Source organism: Eleutherodactylus coqui, chromosome 4, assembly GCF_035609145.1.
Source record: "Eleutherodactylus coqui strain aEleCoq1 chromosome 4, aEleCoq1.hap1, whole genome shotgun sequence".
Classification (NCBI taxonomy): domain Eukaryota; kingdom Metazoa; phylum Chordata; class Amphibia; order Anura; family Eleutherodactylidae; genus Eleutherodactylus; species Eleutherodactylus coqui.
In genome coordinates this window covers 268,400,429-268,419,548 of record NC_089840.1, presented here as the reverse complement: position 1 = coordinate 268,419,548, position 19,120 = coordinate 268,400,429, and the positions used below count along the sequence as shown (strand labels likewise).

The following is a 19,120-nucleotide window of genomic DNA, read 5'->3' as shown; positions in this document are numbered from 1 at the left end:
ACGTGCTGATGCCCTGACAGAAGCAGCAACAATGCGGCATCTACCACACAGAATATAGAACAGGTGCCAATGGCTACGACTGGCAAATGGGAGAGATGAAGAGACGCACCGCTGGCTAATAACAGGATCCATCTGTACAAAACATTTTTGATCCCAACTGTAAGGTTTTGTTATGCACAGTAGTAGATGTGGACAATGTATTATTATTATATAGCTTCACTGAAAATATTTTCTGCATTCAATTTTAGGTATCTCTTAGTTTCTCGAACGTGGTTGGACCTCCAGCCTCCAATGTTGATCTACAGATATCAGCATCTCCAGGATCTCTGTGTGCAGTCAAAGTGATTGACTCTAGTATACTTCTTCTTAACCCAGACACAGGATTGACACCTGAAACAGTACGTCTACGGTGCTATTCTTGCTCTTAAAAAATATCTGAACCCTGATGAGTTCTATTAAATCAATGGGGTCCATTATTGATTGTTAGAATCACAATGAATACATCATTGGGGTATAGCTGCTATTTAAAAATAAGGCAATGGCGCTGGTGTAAACATAGTCTTATCACTATGATATATCCTTTTGAACACATCATATAGACCTGTTGGCTTCTTAAATGGTTGGCTTATAAATTTTTGCCTTAATAAGATTTCTATTGGGTGACCCCAAAACTGCAGAATTGTTACTTTTAAGAATTTTGACATTTCCTTCCACTTCTACTTTTCTATGTGTGAGCCCCATGATGTACTTGCAGTTTAAATATTAGACCCTTTTCATACTTATTGATTGTAAGACTTGGAAATTCCTTGTTATTAGAAGGGTTCCAGGATGATAAGATGATCACAGGGTTTCCAGCTGTTAGAACACCTACCATCCTGTACGAAAACCTGCTAGCAAGTCTTCCATTGCTCTGTAGCACTCCCACAGGAGAAATTAAGCATTGCATGTTGTCCATGCATTAGATAAACAGACCATTAATATCACTGGGCATGTCAGTTCCTCCAGAGCTAAAAGATCTTGTAGCCATTCTCAGATCTAGCTAATAGATATGGATTTTAAATGAGGAATCAAATCTTTTGACTCTCAGAATTTCAAACTAGGCAATCTGAAAATGAATTTTCTAAATAAGACATCTCCTTTAATGAAACTGGTATTACCCTGTAAAACGTGCAGAAAGGAGTGAGGTACTTAGAGGAGAAGGGGTCCCAAAGGTAAAATCATAATGGGCCTGCTTTAAGGCACCGAGTCAGGTCACCACACTATTATGTCTACTTCAGAATTAAATTGGCACTCCCCCTCCTTCAAACTAGTTAGCAAACTTTTGCACTAACTTTGTAGCGCCTGTAGAGATGGAAAACCATGTCCCTTCTGAGAACTAGGGACTACTACTAGTTTCTAGTATGATGTAGTCAATGCTTTAGGTCCCCATACACCTTCAACAACTGTTGGATGAACAATCATTCTAATAGTTCTTTCCATGACCTCCCCAAGCACATGAACATTTGTCTTGACTGAGTGTTCATGTGTTTAGGTAGTTAAGCTGCCGCCAGAAACTTCTGAGGGCAGCTTATCACTTGGGAACAAAATGGATCAGGCCTTGAAATGTAGTGTCCCTGATCCGTCTTCCCCTCAAAATCATCTGTTGTGGGAAAATTAAGGTGCCTCCATACACATTAGAGGGTTGTTATGGCGGGTTGTAATGACTAAACTCTACTGTGTATGGGACCTTTTATTAGTGATATGTAGGCATATGCTTATTGTAGGTGTTGGATTGATTATCAGAATTTTAGTACCTCAGTCCTACACGTATGATCATAATGTTACTTTCATTTGTACTTTTCATACTCCCATGGTCTTGTAGACTCCTAACTTCAGTTGCGATCATGAAGTGGCCAGTCATCAGAAAAACTTTCAGTTTTTTCCCCTTTTATTTGTACTATGGTTTTCTTATTGTCATCAACCTGTTTTACATTTCACCATCAGGTATATTACGCTCTGCAGAACTGGTACTATGGATATATTATTGGAGAATTCAATGTTGAGGAGCCAGCACCCCCATGTGAGGATCCAAACACGCAGATATTTTATCAGGGAAATTATTATATTCCTGTGGATAGTGATAGTGAAGGAGACACCTACAATAACCTCAAGGTGAGTAGTATTGTCCTCTACAGAATGAAGTACATCTTTGTATTTGCACCGTATAGGTGCACTAGCTGAGCTGCAGTGTACAGCTTGGGGGCTCTTGTATGGAAACTTGTACATGGCTAGTAGAGTATATAGACTGTAACTACAAATTCCAGTATGAATGGCATATATAGACTACCATTCCTGCATGGTGGAGTATGTCGGATCTTGCTATCTCTTCCTAAGCCCTTAGACGCCATAGTACCTAGCAATGGAGCAACCATTAGATATCCTGAGATGGGCTGATTTTCTTCACAGTTGCCAGTATAAAGCAAGAGAATTAACTAAATGAAAGGGAAGTTACCAAAACCATTTGGTGGATTTCATAATTCTCGTGGATTTCAATGGAGAAGCTCTCCACCAGCACCTGGGAACAAAATTGGTCAACTCAATCCCCCCAAATCCATGTTTTATGATATTATCTAAAATAATCAAAAAGCAATAAAAACTATTTTAAAGGTATTTTTTTGCAAATAGTTTTACACTATTCACTTCTCGAATTGTTCTTCTTTCTTTTAGGATAAAAGCTTAATAGCTGGGACAAACCTAAATACGAGAAAGCCTGTAGTGTGCCCGCCGCCAACATATGGCATTCCAGGTAAAAATATTTACATTGGTTTCCTATTAATTCATTAATCTTGCATGCCGATCATAATATTAATGTAGAGGTGATTAGCATAATATTTGACACGGACACCCAGATCGGATGCATGTTCGAGCCCAGAATTCTGCTTGATGCTCACAAATCCAACTTTTTCCGCATACTGCATCTACACAGCTTGCTTTTTTGCTATGCATTTTGGCAAATCTTTATAGAAGGCTCTGTGTAATAATCTGCTGTAGTAAAAAAATATGTCTCCTAAAATACAAACCAGCGGACAGAATTGTATACAAAGAGTTCAGCTAAGCCATTCAGAGCATGTCTGTCAACAAGCTGTCAACAAGTATTCAATAGCAACCAGCAGAGATATGAATACAGTTCTGGGTTACAAGATATGCTGTCAGGTAGGGCTGAAGAGCAAATGTATTTAATTCGCTCATCGTTATCATCAGAATCACGAAATCTATATTAAGCAATCATAGCGATGATTAGCTCAACCAATCAGAACTAGGCTTTTATACTGCATTGTCCTGCCCCAGCTCATTAGCCCACAGTGTGGGGTGGCTGTGGAGAGGACAGAAAAGAATCGAGAAAACTTTGGAGAACAAAAAAATTAAGGTTTTAATTTGAAAACCATATCGCCCAACTCAACTGTTAGTACAGGATAAGTTATGAAATTATCCAAAAACTTTTCAATCATACTGTGGAAAACCAGGCCTCCTCAGCACATGATGTGGGCACGACAGAATTCCCTGAATTCCTCACTCATTGCAAGATGGAGCATAGATCACATCATAACAGAGGGCTACATGCCCAAAAGTAACATAGTGCCACCACTGACCATTTTATTGTAAGGCAGGTCAGATACCTAGATTATAGTTACATCCAAGGTACATGGGCACTCACTGTTCTCCTAAAGTGAAAAGTAACACTCCATCATTGGCTCTCAGCTCTGTTAGGGTAACAAGGACTGAAATTATTAAAGTTTTAAGCTTTAGTGTAAAAGATGAAATGCTTACAAAAAGTAACAAAAGATAATATAAAACAGACATATTGAAAAAAATAAAAGGGAATAAAAGAAGAATACCAGACCTTTCACAGATCCGGGCATAAGCAGATACACTGCAGTACCTGGACAGTTCCGCAATTCGATTGCAATCCTCTGAATTCCAACAATGATCTTTGGCTTGCATCATATTTTTTAAAATGTTTACTTCTCTTCGATCATGTTAGAAGAGCAAGTGGATGACAGGGACAATAACACAGTTTTAAAGACCTAGGGGGAAATTTACTAAGCCCGGCATTTGCTACGCAGGCCTTTTCATATATTCAGCGCATCCCGGCAGCTCCATGCACCTTCTCAGAAATCTACACCAGGTCTGACCTGGTGTACATTTCTGGTATAATTTATGCCAATTTCTGGTGTAAATTATAAATAAATCCATTGGTCTGGAGCGTCCAAACCCCTTCCTGACAAGCCTCACCAACTTTTCCAAAAAGTGTCGGACCGGCACAAAAAGGGAAAAAGTCACAAATTTTTGTACAATTCCATTGCCATTGAGAGCATTTTTGTACCTGCTTGTACAAAACGTGCAATTTTTTATGTCAGGAACTGGAGCAAACCCTTTTGTAAATGTGTCCCATCATTCTTATTTTGGTTCTATTTTCCCATAGGAGGCCCCTAGGGGAATATTATGACCATCCTTTTTCAGAGTGTATTTTCCACATATATTAAACAGGATAAGGAAATATTAATAAGTAGTGTAGGAGGCTCTGGGTTTTCCAAATAATTCCAAATCAAGATGTTCAGGACATATAAAGCGGCCAAATGTCCTGAGTAGAGAAATATAACTGGATTTACAATGAATTATGCTAGGAAAGTCTTAACTTACTACATTTCTATTTTGCTAGAAATGGTTCTGTTGAGTCACGCTGTGACTGGAGACACTATGTCTGCACTCGGACCTTGTTCTCATATACATACATACAAATTCTTTACAATTCCATTGCCATTGAGGGCATTGATACAGAGCAGGCCTATGGTGTACAGGTACACAGCAAACCGATTGTGGACAAAGGTCACATTGTGTTAAAGGGAACTTGTCAACAGAAATTACACTATTATGCCATAGCGCTCTCCAACATGTCCAATGTATAACATACAAGTATTTGTCTAAAAACACAGAATAAGAGTCACTTTAAACTCTTACTTTTATTCTTTGATGCCCTTTATGTAAATGCCCGGCCTCTAGTCATTCAGGTGGTGCATGAGTCACTATGTCAGCAAACCAATTATACCCCCTTTTCTTGGCCATTGCCTTCCCTGGCTCCTGATATCAATAGCGCTAAGATCATGCGCATGTACCATGCAACCCTCTTCTCGCGTCTTCTGTGCATGCGCAGTGAAACAAGCTGTATACACCAACCTCACTTCATTGCGCAAGCAGAAGGCTTCACGGCAGATGCAATGAGCACTGATGGCGGGAGCCAGGGAAAGTGCGATTAGTCTGCTGACACAGAGATTCGGAGAGCTTTAAGCACCACCTAGATAACTCAAAACCGTCTCTTTATATACAGGCCACCAAAAAACAAAGCTAAGAATTTGAGATGACTTTTAATCAATGTTTTTAGAAAACCACATATGTGTACTGGACAAACATGCAAAACAGCGCTATGGTGGTGATTTAATAGTGAAATTTCTGGTGACGGGTTTCCTTTAAGTCAAACAGCTCAGATGGGATTTGAATATCTCCTAATATGGTCAAAATCTAGCGAATGGCAGAACCTGGACTTATCTAATGACTCCTCATACAGAATAAAGCATGAAACATACACAATGCATAACCAATATGAGCAAAAATATATAATCTGAAATGACCTCAGAAATCAGGTCCACGATGCACCAAGACGTTGTGTTTAAACTCATCTACAACAGAATTTATCTTTTCATGTATTGAATATGTTTTTTTCCTTATTTTTTAAGTTCATAGGCAACTATCTATGGAGGATAAGGCAACTTTCTCGGCGAGTACAACTGGCACTATTGAAACAGTTAGAAAAAACTTTCCAGACACCTGGGTGTGGACAATGGTACCTGCCGAGTAAGTACAAATGGCTCTCCACTGCACTTTGAGTCTTCCGTCACAGGTATATTGGATTTCCTGATGTGAACTCAACGCAAGGTGGCAATATATGCCATGGTATAGACATATAGTCTAAAGGATCCCATAGTAAAAAAGTATAGAGGTAAGAACTCCATTTCTCTGATACAGAGCGTCATGGTGTCATTCAATAGCTAAGCGCTGCTTCTGAATGGTCAGAGCGCTCAGCCAATCAGAGGAAGCGTTTCATGGAGGCGGGGATTTTTAAATCCCCAGCCAGAATAAAATGCTGAAGAACAGTGCCGGGGAGCCAGAGAGAGAAAGTGCCAGAGTCCTGACAGTGGTGCTAGGTGATGTATTAATTATTTTTATTTTTTCATTCAGCTATGGCTTATTTTCAGGGAAGCGATTATATTTCAAGCCATTCCCTGAAAATCACTGCGGGGGTTGCCTGCATCCCAGAGGCGACCCCATTGAAAGCAATGAGATAGCATCCCGCTCCTATGCTACAGTTATGACAGCTGTGGCAGCGGATTATTTCATTCCCGCAACAGTCCCCTCATCACTGAACACTGTGACAGTTCTGTCACAGTGTTCAGTGATGAGGGGACCTTCATAGAGCAGCTGCGCTTCTACATGCACAGCTGCTCCAGTCACGCGTATTTTGCACATCCATGAAGCGCCTTTTTTTGCGCAAAAAAAAAAACCGCTCATCTGACTGAGACCTTATGAAGGGGTAGGTGGGTGTCACCAGAAAAATTCCACGGAAGTTTCTATCTAACCTAAGGCTGGCACTGCCCAAGTAATGCCTAAATGCTGTTCTGTCTTACATAGCCCTATGTGAAAAAGTAATTGCCCCTTATTTACTCAATCAACCAGTTAACCAAATTCTTGGTGAAAACAATGAATTAAGGGTTAATGATAGGCCACCAATATCTGCTCAGTGGGGTTCAAGTCCTGCACCTCTTCTGAGCAGCTGAATGAGGGGACCATGGAGCTCCTGTCATAGTACTGTACACTTTGTTGTGCTGCTCACTTCCATTAACTTAAAGGGGCCTAAACTGTTGTGGTCTGTAGCCCCTTCAGTCAGCTGAGCAGGAGGAGTGCTGGGAGTCAGACCCCTACAGATCAGATATTGGTGGCCTATCCTAAGGATAGCCTATTAATATAATAGTTCCAGAAAATCAATTTAACATCCTAAGAACATATTTTAAAGACCCTTCTAAGTGCACGCATCACATTGGACAATAGTGTTGACTTCAACTGTCACATTGATCTGGGACTGAATGTATCTAAAGTTCATGATATTTCTCAGTCTCTGTTCACACAACTTTTACTAAGTCAATACCTTTCTTTCTGTATGTTCTTCAGTTCTCATGGCAATGGCAAAATAACACAGAAGGTTCCGGATACCATCACTGAGTGGACAGGCTCCATGATCTGCACGTCTAATAAGGACGGGTTTGGGATGACCAGCAGTCCGTCAGAGTTCACCACGTTCCTCCCGTTCTTCATAGAGATGTCTCTACCTTATTCTTTCGTTCGAGGAGAAACGCTCGTTCTGAACGCCTTTGTGTCCAACTATCTGAACCGATGTGTCAAGGTAGTAGAATGCCAGAGTCACACTTAGTGGGTCGTTACTCTCTTTCAATAGTCTTTCCAAAACTTTTTATATAATTAGATCAAATTGAGGATAAAAAGTGGACTAGTTTTGGACTAGTTTTATAGCTATGTATTGAACCTTAGTTGGGATTGTTAGTGCTGCAATAGGAACTTTTACGATTTTTGTGTTCACATTTCTAGAAGTGTTTGAAGGTCCACCAACCACATACTTCTCTCTCGTCTTAGGGAAGTAGTCCTCCTTCAGCCCTACTCTACATTACTTGTAATATTTCATGTTCTTCATACAGGTCCTTGTAACTTTAGCACCATCTAACAGTTACACAGCTACGCTCCAAGGAGGAGGAAAACAAGATGTCTGCATCTGCTCAGGAAATAGAGCCTCCTATATCTGGAACATAAATGCAAAATCCTTAGGTAGGAGCTCTTCATGCTCTTGATTTAAAAAGCTGTATATGCATGGAATTCGATGCAGAATTTTTTTTTGTGAGTTCCGCCCTTAAAAACTACGTCAAAATCTGCAGCTTTCTACCACTGTTTTTGGCACCGATCCACACGCAGTTTTAGTCATGTCACTTATTGGTGCTGAAACACTAATTTCTGCTTTGGAATTCAACATGTGGAATTTTCCCATTGATGGGGTTAAATCTACATGTGAACCTGTGCTAAAAACCGTGGCAAAAGGATGCAAATTATGACATTGTTTAGAGGTGGAATCCATGTGGGAAGTTGAAATAAATGGTTTCTATTCACTGCATATTGCGCCTAGAGGTGCATGAAACATTGTGTAATTGTACCAGGAAAAAAACATCTTAAACTCATTAGACTAATTAGCCATTCCAATGGCTGAGAGCATCGGCGGCTATTATTTTTCACAAGCAAAAAGTACAGTAAAATACACTGATACGTGCGCAAAAAAAACCCATTTGTTCAGCTATAACATGGCATTCAGGAGCGCGCAAATATGCATACTCTCATCTTTCTGAGACACAGAGAGCGCCTGGAGCGGAAGACTCTTCTCTATGATGTTCATATGCTCTAATAGGTCATATGAAGAGAGGATGCCGTTTTGGCACAACCCTTTTAAGTATTGCAAATTGCGCAGTGCACTGTGGATAAGCAGGGGACACACCAAGATGTTTGCAAAAACCTTTTTTTTTATCGCTATATGAGAAGTTGTATCATATTCCTTCCATACTGCATCCACTTTACCTCTTTTTTTTTCTTCGGCTAGGGGTCATCACTTTTACCGTGTCAGCTCAGACGACTTACATTGGTGAAAAATGTAATGGACCCAATGATCCTTCCCAACCACCCCGCAAAGATACTGTGATACAAACCGTTATCGTTGAGGTGAACTATTCAAACTATTTCATTTTTGTTTTACGATTTAATGGCAACAAGATCACTTAAAGAGGACTGTTCATAGAATAAAATCAGCAGGGCGGGAGGTATGGCTCCACAGTCATGGCCCTGCTTGCTTTATCCACATTTTCTTCTTCCATACTCAACTCCCTTCGCCTAGGCAGGCTTTTCTCAGGTCTGACTCTGGGTGCTCTCAATTTGTCAAGTGGGTGGTCCTCACTGATCACTCTCAATGAGTTATGTCATACTTTTGATCAAGTCTGATATCACCCATTGAGAACGAGTAGTGGGGATTGCCCACTTGACATATTTAGAGTGCAGGGAGCTGAACATTAAAGGACCCAGCCAGGTTAAGGGAAGCATATTTATGATGGTGTGCAAAAACATTCTGGGCAGGTGAGGCTATGTGAATGAGCGATGTGGTTTGTATATGCTATGTGATAAAGGTTTTGTTCCCACGCACAATATGATGACATAACAAGCATGGTAGTGTGAGTGTCGTGGAAGAAGCCAAGTTGAGTTTGGTGCTCTTGTGGAGTCTGCTGAACAAAGCAGTGGAAGATGGTGAGAGGAATCGAGGCCAGCATTATGGAGTTTTTCTTAAGAGTGCCGACAGTGTCTGCCAGAAAAGTTGTATGCCCATGGAGTAGAGGCAGCTGTAAGAGTGACCGGCATGTCACCTGATGGGAGTGAACAAGTTCCAAACTCAATGAGCCCTGTCCACTATTTCTGCCAGTTGGTCAATATCAGTGTACAACTGTTCTTCGTTTGTCTCCAGTAAAGAACTGTATGTGCAAAATGTAGCCTTACTTATTTATGCAACACTAACCCCTTGAGAAACCAGCCATGACTGGTATGATTTCATCAAAGCTGCCCAGTCTCTGAGTGTGCCAAACCACCATGGTATTTCAGTGGCAACCAGTCTTGAGTACCCTGGCCCATCCAGTGAGCCTGCGCTTGGCCTACAATGTCACAGAGCATGCCCACAATTCTCTCCCATAGATGGGTATAGATTATTTTCCAAGGTTTTTTAGTATCTTGATGCCTACTGTGAAGCAAATCTCTAGGACTGCTGTTGTGGCAACTCAAGGAAGATGCTGGCTTCATAATCATGTAAAGAGATTTAAAAAATGCATGGGGCACATTTACAAAAGGCTTTACGACAGTTTCTGGCATAAAAAAGTTGCAAATCTTTGCTAAAGTGGGTATTTGTGCCACTCTTTTGGAGAGTGGGTGGGGCTTTAGAAAGGACATGTTCACATAGGACTGACATATTTATGTAGAATTTATACCAAAAAATGGCGTAACTAATAATAGAAATGTATGCCAATTCTCTGAAGGCGCATGGAGGTGACGGGATGCATTGAATACAGTACAAGGCTTGCGCCTCTTCATGTATTACGCGCACTTCGTGCCGGAGGACATTGTTGTAAGCCCGGCATTGGAGATTGGCTTATTACATTTCCCCCATGATTGGAAAATAAAAACAGATCTTATTTCAGTACAGACAGAAATACAGTTGGCACAAACTTGTTATTCTCCTTATTAATAGGCTGAGGGAATAAAGAAAGAAGTGACATCTAGCAACCTTGTCTGCAACCAAGGTAAGAAAATAAATCTTAAAAGCATGTTTACATATGAAATATGTACAAAAATACCCATGCCAATCCAGCCTTCACCTCAAATTACTATAATTTTACATACCTGCCAGTCCACACCAATCCAAATATCTGAAAAACACACTATGAAGTTAAAGGGGTTGTTCCACTTCCAGCTATTTTCAGACAGCTCCGTACATTGCGCAGTGGCCCAGATTGGTACTGCAGACCTGAGTTCCATTTATTTCAATAGGTACGGGGCTGTCTGAAAACAACAAGAAATGGGACAACCGCTTTAAATGCTATAAAAAAAGATAGCAGCTTGACTGATGGCTGATTGGTCCATGCATCCGAATGTGCGACTGTTTCAAGTGCTGTCACAACCTTCCAATGCTTTGTAACTATGAACTTAGTTTTGCTTGGTAGAAAGTGTGTAAAGTTCTGGCTGGCCGTGGCTGCCACATACTTCCACCTTTCCATAGACTAGGTAATGGCACCAAGTTAAGTTCAGGTACTGCACAGGTTCAAAAAAAATATTTGTGGCTCAGAAAAAAAAAATATTTTCCTTCCTTAGAGAATCTCCTAAGGCCTCAGTCACACGGGCGTTTTTTCGTGCGATTTGCGAATCGCATAACGGATGCGCATCCGCAAATCGCGTGACCCAGGCTGACGATTCACCGAAAAATCTGCACCTAGCAGCGTTTTCAGCGAAAGGGCCCGATCAAACAAGCGCTGACCGCTATCCAAAAATTAAGCCCTTCCCCGAAAATTCATCCCGCGCTCGCCGGCAGCCCATTGCTTTCAATGGAGCTGGCTGTATTGCTGGCTCCATTGAATTCAATGGGCAAACATCGTTCTTCTCGGCCACAGCTGTTACAGCTGTGGCAGAGGAGAACGATCTTTAGTATATGTTCTCAATGGGGTCAGCGCTGCTGCCGCCGGCCCATTGAGAACATATATAGAACACCGATTTGCGCAGAACGCAGATAGGCGCGTTCTGCGAATCGTTGTGTCCTATAATTTATCGCACATCTGCATAAAAAACGGACATGTGCCCGCTCCCATTGCGATGCATTGGGTCTATATATCTGCAAATCGCAGGCGCGTCTGCAAATCGGACCAAAAAACGTCCATGTGACCGAGGCCTAAGGAAGAAAAACATTTAACTTCCTCAGGGAATCCCTTCCCTGAGAAAGGAAAATAGTTTTTTTTTGTAACGGTTTCATTTTCTTGACCTGTGTGGTACTCATACTAGACTTGGTGACATCAGTTAGGACAGGGAAAGGTATCAGTATATGGCAGCCACTGCAGGCAAGCCATGCTTCCTACCAAGCAAAACACATAATCAAGAAAATACTCAGCTCATATTGTAGTTAGAAAATATATAAGTGATACATTCCCAATTAATACCCCAAGGCATACTATTAGGCCAGGGGGTGCCAATAGTATTAGGCCATGGGGTGACAATAGTACTAGGCCAGGGGTTGCCAATAGTATTAGGCCAGGGGGTGCCAATGGTTTGCTATGGCTTGTGGGTCTGCCATTACGGAAGCCTATTAGGCATTTACAGGACTTACTAGGCTGCCTATACTGACAGGCAAAATACAATTCAATACAGAAGTATTGCAATGTATTATAAAAGTGATCAAGTGATTCCATGGTAAAAAGGACAGAAAATATTAAGAAAAAATAAGGAATAAAAAAAAGCAAAATCCCCTTTCTTCTATTAAAATGCTACATTTAAAAAAACAAGTGGAGAAAATTGGTATAGCCGTATCCTTAATGATCCGAACTATAAAACGATCTTGTTAATCAGCTAACAAAGTGAACACCATGTGGAAGAAAATTTAAAAAAAAAGCTATGCGACTAATATTGGCTTTTTTCAAAAGTCTTATGTACTCAAAAATTGTACCAATAATACAGCTCAACCCATAAAGATATACAGGCCAGACATACAGCACCTCGGTTGATGGAAAAATAAAGAAAAGTTATTAGAACATTGAAAAGCATTTTTTGTGAAAAATAATTTTAGGTAAAATTAATAGAGATGAGCGAGCACGCTCGTTTAAAGCTGATGCTCAATCGAGCGTCGGTCTTGTCGAGTAACTGACTACTCGACCGAGCACCATGCGGGGTGGAGCGGAGAGGAGGGGGCGAAGAGAGAGAGAGAGAGGGAAGGGGGAGACAGCTTAGCAGAAACAGAGCTAAACTGTCTTCCCCCACCCGACGACATGTATATGTGCCAGGCCCGGGCCGTCTGAATGGGCGCAAAAACGTTACATATGTGTGCCCGTTCACATCAATAAGTGTGCCCATGTGAATAAGCCCTAAAACTGATTAAAACAATAGAATTGCTGCTCGTACCGCCTCCCAGAAAAATGAATAAAAAGTGATCAAAAAGTCATATTTACCCAAAAAATTACTGCTACATCTGGAAAACTAGTGGTAAATGTATAGTAGTATGGTAAATGTTATTTATGAACTATTTGTGTTATAGTTATCTGTCTTTTAAAATAAATATTTTTGTAAATGTTTTGCAAAATTTTAACTTTCTTTTTATACCAAAATTTACCACTAACAGTAAATACGAGGTGTCTCTTTTTTCATAGGAAAAGCTCCTACAACTATTTCAATTCCAATGAAATTAGTCCTACCTCAGAATGTGGTACAAGATTCGGCATCAGCATTTATTACTGTTCTGGGTGAGTTCCACTCGGGTTCCTGTTATGGCTTGGCACGGTTCCATGACTTATGCACTATTTTAATTTTCTATGCATTTTAGTAACATTTTGGATCCTGTGGCATATATAAATGCAGCAAATTTTCCTGCATCTCATATGACCCCAGCAGTCAATCGCTGGCTGTCTGTGTCACCTGCAGTGATATCATCATATCATGCCCATTTACAGATTGTATCTACAAATGTCATACATTTTGCACATGGAATTTTCAATGTTGTGGATTCCTACATAAGACTTTCGAACAGCAGTGAGAATGACCAGGTAGTCCTCCAGTCATTCTCATGCTACGGTTATAGCTCCCTAAAGCATGAGCTAAGAATATAATTGGCTGAAGCCCAAGAATGACCAGCTATGACTCCACAAGTCCTTGTCTCACTGCAGGGAAAATCTTTAATAGTCTTATCTTATAACTTGGGGAATAAAGGCTATTCTCATTCTACAGCTCGGTCATTCTCACGCTGCAGTCACCAAAGCAATTTTCTTAGGGCAAAACTGCTTCTATTGTCAAATTGTTTTATGATTAAAAAAAACATTGTTTCTAATTGCCCTTCTTGAGTGCACCAATTAATGGCCGTACTATGGTAAGGACTCATTCAGATGGGGGTATTGTACTTTTATTTAGCTGTCTGGGTTATAAGACTGTTGCATGTGTAATTTAACTTGTTAAACTATGCCTGAATGTTAAACACAATATGATTATGTGATTGAAGCGTTACATGTGCTTTACAGGGTATGGCTATAGGTGACAGGTGAGAGCTGTACCTGATGCATGAGGGGGCCCATAGGCCCCTCTGGCAGATAAGAGAACACCAGTTTTATGTGACACATAGTAGGTCTTATTGCAGATTTTACATTGGGTCTCAGAAGCTTCAAAGGACATCTCTGGTGCTTTGTGAATTAAGGCCCTCATACACCTTCAACAACTGTCAGATGAACGATCGTTCATCCGACATCTCTTTCTACCTGCTCCCCCATACACATGAACGTTTGGAGCAAAGGATCGGGTATTGAAATTCCTTCTTTCGCCCCTGATTATCTGTTGGGGGACAGTTGAGCCGCCCTTCACACATTAGCGGTTTTTCCGACCCTGTCATTATTGGTGGGTTCGGACAACTAAACTCCCTATTTGGGGTTCATTTGTTTACTTTAGTAATATTTGAGAAGTTCCTTGCGACCTTTTGTTTTCTCAGGAGATATTATAGGTCTCCCCTTGAAAAACCTCCAGAACCTTCTCCAGATGCCATATGGTTGTGGAGAACAGAATCTTGCGCGAATGGCTCCCATCCCTGGTGTTCTAGACTATCTCAATACCACGGGGCAACTTACAAAGGAAACTCTCCAGCAAGGCATCGATTACATGAACGCTGGTAAGGACATACTGTATCTTATTGACTGTTTCAGCAACACATTCCTTGTATACATTTCATTACTACTATCCAGAGACATATTCTGCCATAGCCTCTAAGTAATGCTTCAAGTATAAGTGTACCTGAATATGTTAGGTTTCTACATTCTTTTAATACTCTTGTTTCTGAGGAATCTCTGAGTTTTCTAAGCCTGATTACTTCTAAAAGTAGCTGTCATGCAGCAAGTGTGGACCCGCTGTGCCACTGATGGCTTTGACTTTGGGCTTCTCCAGAGGGCAGCACCCTGGTTTTCACCCTTTAGTCTTTTTAGAGCGCTCTGGTCTTCGCTTTAGGGAACCCCTGGCCCTGACCTCAGGAGTTGTCTCAGCACAGTGCAGCTGATATGGATTGGTCAGAGGTGTCTGTGCGAGGTACTGGATGGGCAGGAAGACACATAGTTGATATAACAGGCCAAGGTCCGGACAAGTGGAGTGAATAAACTATGAAGATATAGACAGAAGGTCAGGGCAGGTGGTAGTTAGGCAAATCACAGTCAGGACAGGAGGATTAGGGAAAGCTGGATTCACAGGGAAAGGCCAAAGCCTGGAGTTAAGCAAGAAACAATAACACCACAGAACCTAATAAAACCTATTGTGCAGGCAACCTCCCATGTGGGAGGATGCCTTAATTAACTGAGGAAGCACCCAGATACATTGGAGACAGAGAATCTGGTTTCATATGTGGGCTCTTTAGGAGGCTGACCATGCACAGGCATGCATCCAATGGGGCATGAAGGCAGCCAAGGGAGCAGTATGGCAACTGCCAAGCAGGACATGCCAATGGCTGCAACTGGCACAGGACAGAGGTGAGGCAGAATCAGCCAAGGCATTAAAGTTAGCGTTTTTTATGTAGGTAGCAGTGGTACCCATCCTATAGCTCTCAAGGTATGGTGAAATTATAACAGCTAGAAGGGAAGTTGTAGTATCTCAACAGACAGAAGGCCATAGGTTGGAGACCATTTGGTGTAGATTATAATTAATTTGATTGGTTTAAACATACTAGTAATTCTGCTCTCATTTAAGGTTATTACCGGGAGCTCAGATACAAATCAGGGTCAGGAGGTTACAGCTTTTTTGGAAGCTCGAATCTACAGGAAGACGTGTGGTAAGTGCCACTTGGGTGTTCTTTCTTACTAATGCAGAGGTCACAGACAATATGTAATATTCTTAAGGAGCATGTATAGGGGTCATCTGGTTTAGAAAACATATTCACTAATACCTTACTTGGAAATTTTGAGTTCTCATTCACGGCCTGCATCTACCGGTATTAGCCAAACTTGAGAGCATCTAGAAAGAGCGTCTACAGCTCTGGATGCAGCTTATGCTTGCATTACATGGACAGTCCATTGATTTAAGAGGTTGTGACAAGTTTAAAACTTCAACAAATATGGAATGTGTGTCTGATCAGTGGTCAAGCAAGTGTGCTGCACCATTCACCTCTATAGAGATATTCGAGTACAGCGCTTAGCCATTCTCTAATACCAAATCAGCACAAGGTCATCAGAAGGCGAGCCTTTCCATTCTGTGGCATAGAGCGTGGAGGGGTCCCATGCTGAAGTGCTACTCTATGATATCTACATGTCCCAATATGGCATCTGAACAGGGGTTATGTTTTTGGAAAAACCACTTTAACCCCTTAACAACACAGAACATACAGTTACGTCCTGTGCACTTGGGGTATGCATGGGGCTTCTCACAGCCAACACTCGCCGGCAGCAGTCATGATCAGCGTTGATAATCAGAGTAAACTCTCCACTAAATGTCACCAGTAAACCAGGAAGGAGTGTAGAACCACCCTAAAAAGATAAAAATAGTCGGGTCCTGATGGCATACAGCGTCAGGTTCTAAGGGAATTAAGTAATGTAATAGACAGACCGTTTCTTATATTTAAGGACTCTATAGTGACGGGGTCTCTTCCACTGGACTGGCGCATAGCAGATATGGTACCAATATTAAAAAACGGGTCAAAAAGTGAGACCGGAAACTACAGGCCAGTAAATCTTACTTCTATTGTGGGTAAAATGTGTGAAGGGTTTCTAAGAAATGCTATCCTGGAGGACCTCAAGAAAAATAGCTGTATAAATTCGTATCAGCATAGGTTTATGAGGGATCGCTTCTGTCAAACCAACCGGATCAGCTTCTACAAGGTGGTAAGTCCTAAACTGGACCAGGGAGAGTCACTGGATCTTGTGTATCTGGACTTTTCCAAAGCATTATATACTGTGCCATATAAAAGGTTGGTATATAAAATGAGAATGCTTGGTCTGGGTGAGAATGTGTGTAAGTGGGTAAGTAGTTGATCAGTGATAGAAAGCAGAGGGGGGTTATAAATGGTACATACTCTGATTGGCTTATTATTACTAGTGCGGAAGACAGGGGTAAGCATTGGACGGGTTACTAGTGGGGTAACACATGGGGCAGTATTGAGACCTATTCCTTTTAAAATATATATTAATATACTGTACCTGGTAGTTATACCTAGTATGGTATATAGATTTTACAGAAAAATATCAATATTTGCAGATGATACAAAACTAGGTAAAGTAATTTACCATAAAAGAGGAAAGAACTTTAGAAAAAAAGACGGCTGAGGGGCGACCCAATAACTATGTATAAATATATCAGGGGACAGTACAGAGAACTCTCCCATCATCTGTTTATACCCAGGACTGTGACTATAACAAGGGGGCGTCCTTTACATCTAGAGGAAAGAAGATTTCTACACCAACATAGAAGAGGGTTCTTTACTGTAAGAGCAGTGAGACTATGGAACTCTCTGCCTGAGGGCGTGATGATGGAGAATTCAATAAGAGTTTAAAGGGGGCCTGATTACTTTAGAAGGGTTGGTGATACAGGGATTATTCTAATTGCCAGACTTGTTGTCAGGAAGAAATTGTTTCACTTAAATTAGGAAAATTGGCTTTTACCTCATTGAGTTTTTTTGCCTCTGAAACAACATTGGGGGGCACCTAACAGGCTGAAAAAAAGACATATGTCCATCTATTTCAGCCTAACATACTATGTTGCTATATTATTACTGCAAGATAGCAAGAGCAGTGGCTTAATACTGTGGTGCAGGTTTAATGCCCAGGACCAAGAGCTGTTTATTTATGGCACTTGGTCATTATCGGTTAAATTACTTTTTAAATGGGCTCCTTCCAAATGCATAACAACAAGTGAGGTGATCAGCTCATGTCTTCCACATTACAGGTTGACTGCTTATGTCTTCAAGACCTTTGAACAATGCAAGAAATACATATACATTGATCCCAACATTCAACAGCAAACGCTTATCTGGTTGGGAAACTCCCAGCAACTCAGCAGCGGCTGCTTCAAAGCCACTCCTGACTCCTATATGACATGGGTAAGAGTCACACCTGGCTGCCATATTTACTTTCATAGGTCTGGCAAATACATAGCAGTAAATTGTCCTCTTCTGTCATATTATTGCTTATTCATTTATTCATAGTCAATATTGTAGCTTGTACTAAGGAGGATCAGTCGACCATAATAAGTTCCGGCAAGGTAAATATGTCTCTATATGCCATGATACATCCATCCCCCTTCAATATAACAGAATCGCTCAACAGATTTGAGGCGTAGGAACCTAGGCAAGAGCAAATGTACAAAGAAACCCTTGGTGTGAGGGGGCACAGCCCTGGTTGGTCCCATCCCTTTTGCTTATAGGTGGCGGGAACTTGCGTAGAATACCAGTACAGAGGATCTGTATTTTTAGGAGGTGGAGCAATAGACACCAGGTATATCTGTCCTTGTGCCACAACCCGGGGGGGGGGGGGGTGCAGTTTAATGTCAATTTTAAGTGCCCACTGATTTCCGCAATGAAAATTAATCCTCTAATTAATCAAACCATGTACCATTGCTTATCTAGTGAGTCTCTCAAATACCATGTATATTTCAGAGTGGAGAAACAAATGAAGATGTCAGACTCACGAGTTTTCTTGTCATCGCTCTCCTGGAGTCCCAATACAGTATTGGGGTAATTAAAGCTCTTCTGTTTCTAATTTTTCACTTTTCTTACAAATGTAGCAAAGCTTAACTTGACTCTTAATGTGACAATAGTTTATTTTTTATTTCAATAGCTTTTTAATTGCCTTTGTTATCTTTAATATTAGAATTCCTTTTTAATGGCTTGAGATAATTGTCTGAGATAAGTTATCACAGTCAAGTTTAATTTTGTTACTTTTATACTTATTCACAAAGTTGATGTCCACTTTATGGTATATGAAAACGTCAGAAACCTTTGGGTGATGCACTGTATAGAAAACAGAGATCCTTTACAAGCTAAACATGGATAACTTGTATGGGGAAAAAGTTAACTTTATGTAGTTGGGTAGATGCTGTTTTATGATGTCCAGTAGGCTAGCACCTCCTTGGTCTTTGACCAACTTGAGAAGGGAGTGGGGCAACTTAGAAGGCTCACCAGGCTACATAAGTGGGTCATGGCTGGTTCAACGGTGGAAAAACTAGAGACTAATCGGGA

The 19,120-nt window shown here is 41.0% G+C and overlaps 1 protein-coding gene across 2 annotated transcripts in view; it reads left to right on the top strand.

Annotated features, from left to right (window-relative positions):
• Positions 1-19,120, top strand: part of LOC136626339 (ovostatin-like) — a 206,366-nt gene that overhangs the window by 175,286 nt on the left and 11,960 nt on the right. For both annotated transcript variants that reach the window (XM_066601316.1, XM_066601314.1), the window contains exons 15-27: positions 249-398; positions 1,984-2,151; positions 2,707-2,785; positions 5,772-5,889; positions 7,261-7,492; positions 7,800-7,926; positions 8,744-8,862; positions 10,427-10,478; positions 13,083-13,175; positions 14,405-14,581; positions 15,643-15,724; positions 17,830-17,983; positions 18,539-18,616. In XM_066601316.1, the coding sequence (XP_066457413.1) occupies positions 249-398; positions 1,984-2,151; positions 2,707-2,785; positions 5,772-5,889; positions 7,261-7,492; positions 7,800-7,926; positions 8,744-8,862; positions 10,427-10,478; positions 13,083-13,175; positions 14,405-14,581; positions 15,643-15,724; positions 17,830-17,983; positions 18,539-18,616 (1,629 nt within the window). The remainder of the gene's footprint in view (positions 1-248; positions 399-1,983; positions 2,152-2,706; positions 2,786-5,771; positions 5,890-7,260; positions 7,493-7,799; positions 7,927-8,743; positions 8,863-10,426; positions 10,479-13,082; positions 13,176-14,404; positions 14,582-15,642; positions 15,725-17,829; positions 17,984-18,538; positions 18,617-19,120) is intronic.